General features: G+C 34.3%; 2 protein-coding genes across 12 annotated transcripts in view; one reads left to right on the top strand and one right to left on the bottom strand.

The window, feature by feature from the left end:
- FAM13C (family with sequence similarity 13 member C) overlaps positions 1-3,442 on the top strand; it is a 147,569-nt gene extending 144,127 nt beyond the window's left edge. For all 8 annotated transcript variants that reach the window (XM_072756043.1, XM_072756044.1, XM_072756042.1 and 5 more), the window contains one exon: positions 1,856-3,442. In XM_072756043.1, coding sequence (XP_072612144.1) covers positions 1,856-1,979 — 124 coding nt within the window. In that variant the 3' untranslated portion in view covers positions 1,980-3,442. The remainder of the gene's footprint in view (positions 1-1,855) is intronic.
- The window catches only part of PHYHIPL (phytanoyl-CoA 2-hydroxylase interacting protein like), a 76,327-nt gene continuing 67,097 nt past the window's right edge, over positions 3,428-12,657 (bottom strand). For all 4 annotated transcript variants that reach the window (XM_026013538.2, XM_072756046.1, XM_072756047.1 and 1 more), the window contains exons 4-5: positions 11,705-11,822; positions 3,428-4,500 (exon numbers count right to left, since the gene is read on the bottom strand). In XM_026013538.2, the coding sequence (XP_025869323.1) occupies positions 3,966-4,500; positions 11,705-11,822 (653 nt within the window). In that variant the 3' untranslated portion in view covers positions 3,428-3,965. The remainder of the gene's footprint in view (positions 4,501-11,704; positions 11,823-12,657) is intronic.

Genomic DNA, 12,657 nt, shown 5'->3' with positions numbered 1-12,657 from the left:
AGGAGTCTAAAGAGCTTGAGAGCACTCTAGTGTGCTAGTAGTCTTGCCTAAGGGAGATCCAGTGGTATTTAGCATACCTTTTGATGTACAGGGAAGTTAGTGATGTTCCATGTATAGTATTCTGCACCTTTGAGTCTTAATCCCACTTCAGCTATGCCTATATTTTACTAAGGTTGTATGCCCTCTTGTGGTAATATACTTACTAAATGCCAAAGCGGTGGTATATCACAACTAAAATCAAAGGGTTGAATGGCTAGGAAATATGGATCTTAATCTCATTTTCCTAAGGCATTTTATTAGGAAGGTCTAATCCCGTCCATAAGGTAAAATAACCATGTAAATGGATGACTAAAAATTTAAGTTACTATAAATGTTCTTGGTAATATTTGCCAAGCAAGAGGAATAATCATGTAGATATGACATTAACAGTTATGAGCCAAGAACTGCATTAAGCACGTTAGCATGTTTTACATAATGGGAAAACTGCTTTAGGAAATACTTTTCATTCTGGTCAATACACTCTTGTTTATTAGCCAAAATGGAGTATGCAGGACCAGGGGAAATTTGCATGATGGGTTACTAGTGTTTCCCAATAAATTAGACCATTTCTTCACTTAGATATGTTCACATAAATGAAGGTGATATTTAGACGTCCAGTTAAAATTGTTCCATAATACAGAATGGAGGCAAAGGAGTTCTGTCAAATAACTTATATTTAAGAAAAACCCTGTCTACAGATTTGTGTACTGCTCTGAGCTCTGTACTAGAAATTCCAGGTCAATATATAGTGGTGTATCACAAGCAGATAATTACATTCTTAGGAAATTTTTATAGATTCATGCTTTTAATTTGTGATACTTTTTATCAGTAGTGGGAAAATAGAAGGGAGTATAGGTAAAAATTTAAGTGCTTGCTATTTACCTACATTCAGCCATACTAATATTAGAGAGTATCTGTGTTTATATTCAGTAGCAACTGTGATGTTTCATCTGTTTTCCACCTCTTGTATTTCAAAGTCATAAATGCAAAGTTCTAAAAGCAACTGGTAATTTGAGCAAGCAAGGAGACAAGAGTCTTCTAAGATCCTAAAGCAATTACTGCCCTTTAGAAAATGTATCCTGGCAACATATTTTTGTGGGAAGGAAATGGTTTTAATTCCAGATGTTACCCAAACATTCTTCAAAGTAAATGGCAAGAACATATAGTAGTTAGTTAGAATTCATATGTATAAAATATGCATTGTCAGATGTCTAGCCTTAGAATTAGTGTGCAAAGAGAACCACTGCAATTCAGATTTATATAAATTCAATCCATGAACATTTCACTGATTCTACTAAACATTATAAGAGACAGGTATTATAATTAAAGCTTGGAAGTATTTCATGTTTATAAGATAGCCATTGAGCTTTTTTCTCCCATTACCATAAATTTATAAATTGTTAATTTATGTAGTTTTTAGGTTGCATTTTTAACAACTCTCATTGTAAGGACTGAACATTCTGCATAGGTGTGAACTGTTGCATGAGTAATGGGAGAATGGCTAGCCTAAGAATGCCTTGAGAGTTGTGTTTTTTTTTTTTTTCCTTTTTACTTGCTCCATTGTTGTATGTCTATGCAGTAGACCATATACTTGGAAAACATCTATGACATTCAAGTTCTCAAAGGGTACTGTTATACAAAAACCTAAGAACACATGGAGGAGGGAGGGAGTGAAGGTGGAAGGGAAGGTAAAAAAGACATGATGCAAAAACCAAGTGGAAACTTCTACTTTGTACTTTCTCATGTAAAAAATATAAGGACTGTTAATGACTTGATTTATTATGAGCCAACAGACAGTATTTTTTTTGTTTTGCAGAAGTCCACAAAAGGAAGATAGGATACCAATGGCAGATGAGTACTATGAATACAAGCACATAAAAGCCAAACTGAGATTATTAGAGGTCCTCATCAGCAAGCAAGACGTGGCCAAAACAATCTGAGGTTCAGGAAATGTTTGTGCTCACTTTCAACCAAGATAAGGTCAAGTTTATTTTCCTCTGCCATTCTTGCTAAGTAGTTTTGACATACTGAAAATTGAAGCACTTTAGTGGTAATATTAGCTGTTTTTAAGAAGGGATAGCAAATATAATTATAAATGAGAAGAGAAAATTTAAATGGGGGGAAATATAACAACTAACAGTATAATTGGAAACAAATTCAGTCTCCTCCATGCCAGGGAGAAAATGCACAGTCAGTATAATTATTTCAAAAAACATTTAAATATTTTATCGAATCTAAATAATACTATTCAATGGGCTACATGATAGGGAAAGTCTATTTAGTGTCCAAAAATTGCTTCTGTTAGTATATGGAAAAGAGCATGATTTTTTAAAAAATCAATAAAAGGAGGGAAAGAAAATCTTTTTACGTTGGAAGGAATACAGATAGTAAGAATATAATTTATTTGAATCTTCTAATAGATTTTTAATGATAAAAAAAATCTGTCCTTTAAGTCTGCTAGGCTAAAGTATACTAGAATGTGTCACTGCTAATTTTTTATTTCTATATAAAAATAGCACATTATTTTATCTGTTCTTTGAAATTTTACATTTCTGGTTACCAAAGTTCATTCTGATAGCATGTAGTTTGTGAATTACCTTTGTCTATAATTAACAGATGTTTATATTAAAATAAAATATTGTATTAAAATTTGAAAATAGGTATTTTGGATAGATCTGTGGTCTCAGTATATAATCTAATGTGATCATAGTTACGATTGCTAATCTTTTTGTTTACTATAAGAGTATATAACTATTTTTCCATTGGGAATATGCATTTTTCTTAATGTTCCAAGGTCTAAACTTTGTAGAGTCACAAAGATTTCTCATGAGTTGTAGGTATTCTTCATTCTGTACAAAATGAAAAGTTTGGAAATTGTTAAGATACCTTGGAAAAGAAGATAGAATATTTTATTTGCTTCATCATTTTTAGTGCATATAGTTTCGTGTTATTTTGTACTAAAACACACATTTATTATTTTTGCCTTTGTAAAAATAAGTAAAAGGTCAACATTTTCTCTCTTGTACCAACCACGTTTGTATTTCTGTTTTCTGTAATGTTTAAGCATGATGTTGGACAAATTCACATTTTCATATAGTTTGGATGGGAAGAATATTGACTCTCAGAAGCAGAGTGTTTCAGAGGCTCGTTGTTTTCTCTGTATTTACCTGATATTTTATAACTTCTATGAATCAGATTGATGTCCTTCATAAATTTGTTTAATTGAAATCATCTACTTGTAACAGGACAGATACACAACTATTTGAAGTTTACAAACCACATCTTTGATAAGGGAAATGGTTTCATGACATGTATACAATTGCTATTAAAATGTAACTCTATATATTCTATATGATTGTAAATATTTTATACAACAATACAAATAAAATATTTTTCTATTATATTTATTATGTTGAACACAATAGTTGTTTCCTGTTAGCTAATATAAATAACATAAATAACACTGTCAAACAACAAGTTGGAAGTGCTGACAATTCTAGGCTTCAAGATTTAACTCATGCTGCAATTACACCCTTTCATGCGGTTTGGAGTTATCCCAATATTTGTTCAGTAGATTAAAATGAATGCATATTTAAACACCATTTATAAGCCGTTATTTTGTATTTTGCTAAAGCAGTTTATATAATTGTTTTGTTATGTTTGGCATAAAGGAAAAATAAAAACATTGCAGCATCTAGGCAATAAAGTGTCAGAGGAGAACTTTCATCATTGAAAGTAATGGGAAGGGCAGGGAGTAGGAAACACTAAAACGGCTCTGAATGATATCTGAAAAATGACAATTTGCTTTTGGTGATAGCGGTATGTGCATGCTTCAGTGGAAAACATCTGGTGATGAAAATGGACAACAGAGGATCAATGCTCCTACAGGAAGAAAAGGGACTGAGTAAGAATAAGAAAAGTGGGCATTAACGTCCAACACTGATATTACAGGTTTTGCAGCTGGGATCTTTCTTTGCATTTGCAGTAGACAAACTCATGAGCTGATGACCAGTGATTTCTGCTACAGTGCCCAGAGAAAGATCCACAGGGTCAGTGTAAATGACTTCTAAAATGACATCCTGGGCATGGTGGTAAACCAGCACCCCATCTTCTTCTGCGCAGGTCAAAAATTTATTATCCTTGGAATTTAGCTGAGGAAGGCGCAGCTTACAAAATTCATCTCCTGGTGATCCCACAGGGGCAATAACAAGAATCACATAATGATAAGCAGTGTACATACAGTAGAAGTCCCCAAAGTATAAGTTAGTATTGGGGTTAAAAAGTTTTTCTGCTGCAATCTCAAACCTGTATCTTCCATAAGGTGAATCCTGGGGTGGCTTCCCAGTATTGAATTCAGTGCTGCAGCTGAAGAAGATGCCTTCTAATTTTCCACTGATAGGAGAGCCATGGCTACCACTGTTATCCTTGACAGATGGTTGCATTGCATTCCCATGATGTTCTCTGCAAGAGAAAAGAAATGGTTACTTCTTGGTATAATAGTTGTAAAGCTACTAATTTACATATAGATCTGATTGGTGGTAGGCCCAAAAGTCTGAATCAGATCAAGGGGAATCTATCTTTTGACCTACTTTACTTTTTTTGTATTTTAATGCAAGAATGTTCTGCTACAAACCTTGGAGGTCTTTACATAATAAATATACTGGGGGCAGCCCGGGTGGCTCAGCTGTTTAGCGCCACCTTCAGCCCAGGGCCTGATCCTAGAGACCCGGGATGGAGTCCCACGTTAGGCTCCCTGCATGGAGTCTGCTTCTCCCTCTGCCTGTGTCTCTGCCTCTCTTTCTCTCTGTGTCTCATGAATAAATGGATAAAATCTTTAAAACTAACTAACTAACTAACTAACTAACTAACTAAGTAACTAACCTGGCCAGAAAACTAAACTGGAATTAGAAATCTTACAACTGAAATCACAACCATTATACGCCTATTGGGTTTCAGAAGTAGCTCTTTGAAAAGAAAACTGGACTAACAGTATTGGTTAAATATACTAGATGTTTCTTTAAAGTATGCCAGAATTTAGTCCTAATATAAGTGCTGTCCGTACATATATTGGCACAAAAGAATCTTGTTTTACTTTGTGTCTTAATTTTTTTCCTAGATACAGTTTTCTAATCAGGTCCTCTCTCCTGCATTTTTCTTACATCAGAGCTGGTTATTCTCCCTTTACCATCTCCCCTCAGATCTATTCTCCATCCTTCTTGTCTTTCACTGTAGGTTAGGACTTTATCATTTGGTTCATCTTTGTCCCTTCCATTTCAGTTCTGCTTATGGGAGGCACCAGCAGATCTGGAGGAGAAGGAAGTAAAGCCTTGAATGTGCTTTCACTTCTTCCATGCTTCAGAACCTTGTGGTTCTGGTGTGGTTGGATTCATATGTACTACATGTTTCTGACTGCTTCTCTGCTGGGTGTCCTGTATTCCTCTACCCAAGAGCAGTAAAACCTTTCAACTCCTGATAGTTCCTGTTTGCTTTAGCATCCCTTATTAGTTGCCTTAACCCTACCTATACCTTTGTGAATGGTGCTTTTGTCAAATTTTCTCCGGAATTCCCACTAAATGTGCCATCTCTTTCTTGCTGGGTCCTTAACCAGTATGACTTGGGATGAAAATTACAATCTACCACACAGGTATGAGAAACTTCTCCCAGTCAGCATGCTCCTAAAAAAGCTTCACTGTGGGTCAGTGAGGTATGCCTAGGATCTCCTCTAACTTTAGAGCAGCAATGAGCCTCAAATTCTACTGCCTAAGAACTACCAAGGAAGCTTATTAAAAATGCAGATTCAAGAGAAGACCAAGAAACTCACATATTAGAGGACATAAGAGATGTATGAATATTCTGGATTGGACCCCATATTTTTATTCCTACTCTTCTTCCTTTCTTCCTGATGTTCCAAAATTCCTTCTATTATCATTCTCTTCCTTTTTCAAAAACTTCTTTTAGAAAACACAATGGTTCAAAATTTTGGGGATGCAACAAAAGGAGTTCTAAGATGGCAGTTTATACCGGCCTACCTCAAGAAGCAAGAAAAAAATCTCAAGCAATCTTACTTTATACCTACAGTAGCTACAAAAAGAACAAATAAAAACCAAACCCAGAAAAGGAAGGAAATAATAAAGATCAGAGTAGAAATAAATGATACAGAAAACACAAAATAGAACAGTTCAATGAAACCAGGAGCTGGTTCTTTGAAACAATCAACAGAATTGATAAACCTCTAGCCAGACTCATCAAAAAAAAAAAAAAAAAAAAAAGCACCCAAATACACAAAATTACTAATGAAAGAGGGGAAATAGTAACCAACACTACAGAAATACAAACAATTCTAACAGATCCTATATGCCAACAAAGTGGACAACTTGGAAGAAATGGATAAATTCCTGGAAACCTACAACCTACCAAAACTAAAGCAGGAAGAAATAGAAAGTTTGAACAGATAAATTACAGCAATGAAGTTGAATTGGTAATTCAAAAAACTTTCAAAAAACAAAAGTCCAGAACCAGACAACCTCACAGGCAAATTCTACTAAACATTTACAAAAGAGTTAATATCCATTCTTCTCAAACTCTCCCAAAAATTACAAGAGGAAGGAAAACTTACAAATTCACTCTATGAAGCTTAGTATCACCCTGATACCAAAACCAGTTAAAGACACCACAAAAAAAGAGAACTATAGGCCAACATCACTCATTAATATTAGCAAACTAATAATACATTTAAAAAGTCATACACCACAATCGAATGGGATTTATTCCCAGGATGCAAAGGTGGTTCAATATCCACAAAACAATCAATATGATACATTACATCAATAGGAGAAAGGGTAAGAACCATATGATCATTTCAATAGATGCAGAAAAAAACATTTGACAAAGTATAGCATCCATTCAAGATAAAACCATCAACAAAGTACATTGAGATGATACATATACCTCAACATAATAAAGACCTTATGTGAAAAACCCACAGAGGGGACACCTGGGTGGCTCAGTTGTTGGGCACCTGCCTTTGCTCAGGTCGTGATCCCAGGATCCGGGATAGAGTCCCGCATCAGGCTCCTTGTAAGGAGCCTGCTTCTCCCTCTGCCTATGTCTCTGCCTCTCTCTCAGTCTATGTCTCTCATGAATAAATAAATCAATCTTTAAAAAAAAAAAAAGAAGAAGAAAAACCCACAGAGAAAATCACACTCAATGGCAAAAAACTCAGGTTTTCTCCTAAGGTCAGGAGCAAGACAAGGATGTCCACTCTCACCACTTTTAGTCAACATGATACTGGAAATCTTAGCCACAGCAATCAAACAACATAAAGAAATAAAAGGTATCCAAACTGGTAAGAAATAAGTAAAACTCTCACTATGCAGATGACATGATACTTATATAGAAATCCTAAAGAGTTCACCAAAAAACTATTAGAACTGACAAATCAAATCAATTCAGTAAAGTCAGAGGATACAAAGTCAAGGTACAGAAACCCATTGCATTCCTATACACTGATAATCTAGCAGCAGAAAGAGAAATTAAGAAAACAATTCAATTTACAAATGCACCAAAAGTAAAATATCTAGGTATAAACTCAGCCAAAGAGGTGAAAGACCTAAACTTCAAAAACTATAAAACAATGATGAAAAGAATTCAAGATCACACAAAGAAATGGAAAGACATTCCATGCTTATGGGTGGGAAGAACAAATATTAAAATGTCTCTATTACCCAAAGTGATCTACAAATTTAATATAATCCCTATCAAAATAGCTACAGCATTTGTCATAGAAATAGAACAAACAGTCCCAAAATTTGTATGGAACCACGAAAAACCTTGAATAGCCAAAGCAATCTTGGAAAAGAAAAAGCTGGGTATCACAATTTCAGATTTCAAATTATATTACAAAGTGGTAACAAAACCGTATGCTACTGGAACAAAAATAACCATGGAGATCAATGGAAAATAACAGAAAACCTGGAAATAAACCCACAATTATATGGATCAAACTTATTATTGACAAAGGAGGAAAGAATGAAATGGAGATGGAGATGGAAAGATGGAAATGGAGATGACTACTGGATGGAGTTAAGAATTTAGGCTCTCATTAGGCTTTGGCTAATACTATCTAGCTGGGAGAAGGAGATGGTGTCTTAGTACTGCTCATTGACACTGTGGCCTTCATTGACACTGCAGAGGCAAGCCTTATTCCTGGGCTGCAATGAAAAGTCCTACTTTTCATTAGGCCATCTATGACACCATCCCAGTAGGGAGGTTGACAGGTACTACTACACTGCCACTGGTGGCAGGGGGTTGGGGGTATAAATCCAGTTTCCCCATTCAGCTTTTTCTGATACCACCCCAATAGGAGATAGAGGAGGAGGAAAGGGTGTTTCCTTACAACTAGGAGAAGGTGGAAGTCTAGGTTCCCTACTTGGCTTGGCTGGTGAGGGTGGGAAAACAGGTTTTTTTTTTTTCCCCTATGGTGTTTGGCTGAAGTAGGGCATTATTGTCTAAAAACTGTCTTCATGGTTATCCCTTTGCTGGTCATTTGGATAAATAAAGCAGACTTTGGTTTTTGGGGTTTTTGTTTTGGTTTGATTTTTGTTTTTGTTTTTGTTTTTGGTTTGTGCCCATCAGGATTTTCTGGCTTCTTTAGAACTCAGTTCAGAATATAAGAGCTAAAAATAAAACTCAAGGAACTCATCACTGTATTTTCCCTCAAGTCCCATGGTCCCTAACTGGCTTATCTTCTCTCCACCTTTCAGTCTTCTTCTACCTTTCAGATTCTTGTTTCTTTTATATATAAAGTCCAGAGCTTTTAGTCATACTTAGTTGCAAAATATGGAGAAATATTTCCACTCCATCTTGTTCTGGGTCAAAATTCTTAACCTTTATTACTGCTCCATGCTCATTAACAAAAACCAAATATTGATAGGATGTGTGTCTAACATGAATCTACAAGTTCAATTTATAAAATAATCACAGCAAAAAATATAGAGACAAAAAAAATGAATGAATGAAAGAATGAAGATATAGAGATAGGAGCTGAGATTAGGAGAAATGTATTAGCAGTAATAACAGACATCAACTTGAAGGATATACAATCTCACACCTAAAAGCACCAGGAATTCCTATACTTGTCTACTAATCATAGTAGATGGGTAAAGAAAAAAATTTTCTCATCTAGAAAGGTGTTTTATAGTAAGACTACCTAGTGAACTTGAAGGAGTAAGATAGAGAGTGGTATTTTGATCTGGGGTAAGGGAAAGCAATATTCACTTAGAAATTTATTTCCAGAGAAAAATCAAAATGAGCTCAATGCATATGACTGAGTCAGAATTTAGCTAACACTTTTTCATAATTTATAACGATTTGGAAAGACTGTAGTTAGGTAAGTGAAAGAAATTAGAAATTTCTAATTTCTATTGTAGCATTTGATTAACAAGATGACATTTTAAATGGATTCTGATAAAGGAAGTGTGTCCTTAATAGAATTCAATACCTAGGGATGCCTGGGTGGCATCTGAGCGTCTGCCTTTGGCTCAGGGTCTCATCCCAGGATCTGGGATAGAGTCCCACATTGGGCTCCTTGCAGGAAGCCTGCTTCTCCCTCTGCCTGTGTCTCTGCCTGTCTCTCTCTCTCTCTCTCTCTCTCTCTGTGTGTGTGTCTCTCATGAATAAATAAATAAAATCTTTAAAAAAAATTAAGTACCTAAAAAGTATACTAAGATCCATTGAAGCTAATGTCTACTATTTTTTTTTAATAAAGTGTATTAGAAAAGCAATGTTGAAGAATTGTACCCACACCCTGGGAAGTATATTTATTTATATATACTGCAGCAAGATATAATTTACACAGATTTTACAACTGTCATGGAAACTCCCAACAAAAGTAAATAAATTTCCTTGTTAGTAAATACATCTTTCATACTAGTAGACTGGAATCAATTATATAATATACACAATGACTTTTTCCTGGCTGTCTTTATCATTTTTTTTTTCTTCTTGAAAGAATATTTGAAAACAGATGATGCAAATTTTAGTATCTAAGGACCTGAAAATAGGCTAGTTTCTGCCCAAAGGGCAAGTGAAAATCAGGGAAATACTGACCTCCAGTGGCCACCTAAAATAGACCTTGGCAATATTCTAAGAATCTAAACCTAGTACCAAAGATGCATTTACTATGTTGATATGTTTCTTATTAAAGAAAACAGCAATAGATCTTTTTTGTTTTCAAATTTTATGCATAAAGAAAACCTTTCTTGTTGAATATATATGGTCATTCCCATTCACAATTGACAGGTACAATAATTTGTGCTATATCTGTTTGTACTCTGTAAGTGAATGGCATCCACCATGAAATATGTAGACACAAGGGTAAATAATTTACCAGCTAAAAGAATTATGGGCTAAACTTTATGCTTACTTTTTATTTTTTAAAAGATATTTTATTTATTTATTCATGAGAGACACAGAGAGAGAGACATAGAGAGGGAGAAGCAGGCTCCATGCAGGAAGCCCCATGTGGGACTCGATCCCGAGACTCCAGGATCATGCCCTGAGTCAAAGGCAGACCTGAACCACTGAGCCACCCAGGTGTTCATAAACTTTGTATTTATAAGATATTCAACCTGATGGTTTGCAGTATCAAAATATATTTTAAAAACATGATATTGCTAACTAAGTATTTCTTTCCTTCTTTTTTTTTTTTTTTTTTTTTTTTACTAAGTATTTCTTTTGATGAAATCAGGTACCTAAATTCACTTCTCTCTCTCTGATTCCCTTTGCATTTTCCACAGCTTGGAGCTGATTTAAATCAAAACCATGACCTTGATTTAAGAAAACTAGAAAAGTAAGAAACAAATAACAAAGCTTCCCAATTTTTTTCATATATAATCCTTATGATTTAAAGTTTAAAGTGAGACCAAAGCTGTTAAAATGACAAATGATAGAGATTACTATGTAAAAGTTTTAGAACCTATATAACACTTGGCATTTTAAAAGCCTTAGTCTTATTTTAAAACATACATCTCCCTATTCACTGTTCTGAAATTTTTATCTGCAAATATAAAAGGATTATTAAGAATTAAAACTACATATAGCATGAATCTCTTGAATTTTTGGAAACTACTTCCCAGTGTAAACACAGGCTATCTTAGAAATACTAATTGAACACTAGAATTCAAAAGTAAACAAAGCAGAGTGTCCTCATGATTGATTAATTCAAGATAATGGGAAAAGAGCTCCACTTAGAAGCCTGAAAAGTCCTACTTGATTGACTATATTTCATGAAAGTTACCTCCCTACCCTCATTTGCAACATTTTAAAACAATCCACAAGAACAGACTATTTCTTTGAGTTGTTGGATATTAGAGGAGTTTTTCATGGATGGTCATCAGTCTAAGCCCTGGAGGTTTAAGACCTTCTACTCAAATAGACAGGAATTGGTAGAACAAATGATTATAGAAAGGAATGTAAGGAAAGTGAGAAAAAAAATCCCACAATCTGATTTCTTCTACTCAATTATTCTGGGAAATAAAAGATTATAATTATTTTGAAAAGGAAACAAAAATTGCTATTTCACAGAACTAGACTCAAGGAAAACCTGAGCATAGAGCTTGGAATGGCATTTTGTAAAGCACATCACCATATATTTTTTTATTCTTACCGAATATAGTCAAAATATTCTTTGTGTTGGTTACGATAAAAAACAGAAAATTTAAGCATCCGTCCTGAAATCACTTCGGCTTTCTCCAACAGCTGTGTTAGATGAACTTTTGAATAGTCTGAAAACAATAACAAAAAAAATTCTCTTACTAAAAAATATATTACCAAAGGTATCAACTACATGTTTAATAAATTGGAAATTATTAAAATTCACCTTTAGGAAACTTATCTTAGTGAATAGGAAACTGTACTGAAAAAAACACTCATTGTCTTTTATACATTTTTATTTCTACAAAAAGGTATTTATTATGGTTTATGGTTTCGTTTTTTGTTTTAGGATACCCATGCATTTGTTTCACTCTTTGAAATGAAAGATCCTGAAACAAAAATGTTAAGTAAGGAATGAAGACCCTGCATAACCTAAGTAATGTCAATTGGTACCATAGTGGCATTTCTTGAATCAATAGATAGTCAAATAAAAGAAGCTTCTAACCTGCAATCAGTAGCAAATAGAATTCAAAAGGATGGCAATAATAATGTTCATTTACTTTACTCTTTAAATCTACAAGGTTGGTGAGGTAGATTAAATATGACCATTTTATTGATGCAGAAATTGAGGCTTTCACAGTTTGATTCACCAAAAGTTCATAGAGCTAGGTCTCTGGTTTTTAATTGATGGTTTTCAGTTATGCAAGACCCTTGTAAATCTAAAGCTTCTCTCCAAGTATTTGATTCTTTCACCAACTTTTTGTTTTGAAAATTGAGGACTGCTGTCAAACTCCTCTACCAAAATCTAAGCAAAAATTATTGTCTATAAAGATTATAAGACCTTCCAAATAAAAGCAACCTAGTTGAATTGCTTATGGCAGCACATTTTGTTTACTAACTGCTTCACTGGCTCACATTTATTTAGATTAGAACATATGATGCAGAAGGCACCATGCAAAATTGGAT

Source organism: Vulpes vulpes, chromosome 4, assembly GCF_048418805.1.
Source record: "Vulpes vulpes isolate BD-2025 chromosome 4, VulVul3, whole genome shotgun sequence".
NCBI classification, from domain to species: Eukaryota; Metazoa; Chordata; class Mammalia; order Carnivora; family Canidae; genus Vulpes; species Vulpes vulpes.
The sequence above is the reverse complement of the archived record's forward strand: the minus strand, read 5'-3'. Positions and strand labels throughout refer to the sequence as shown.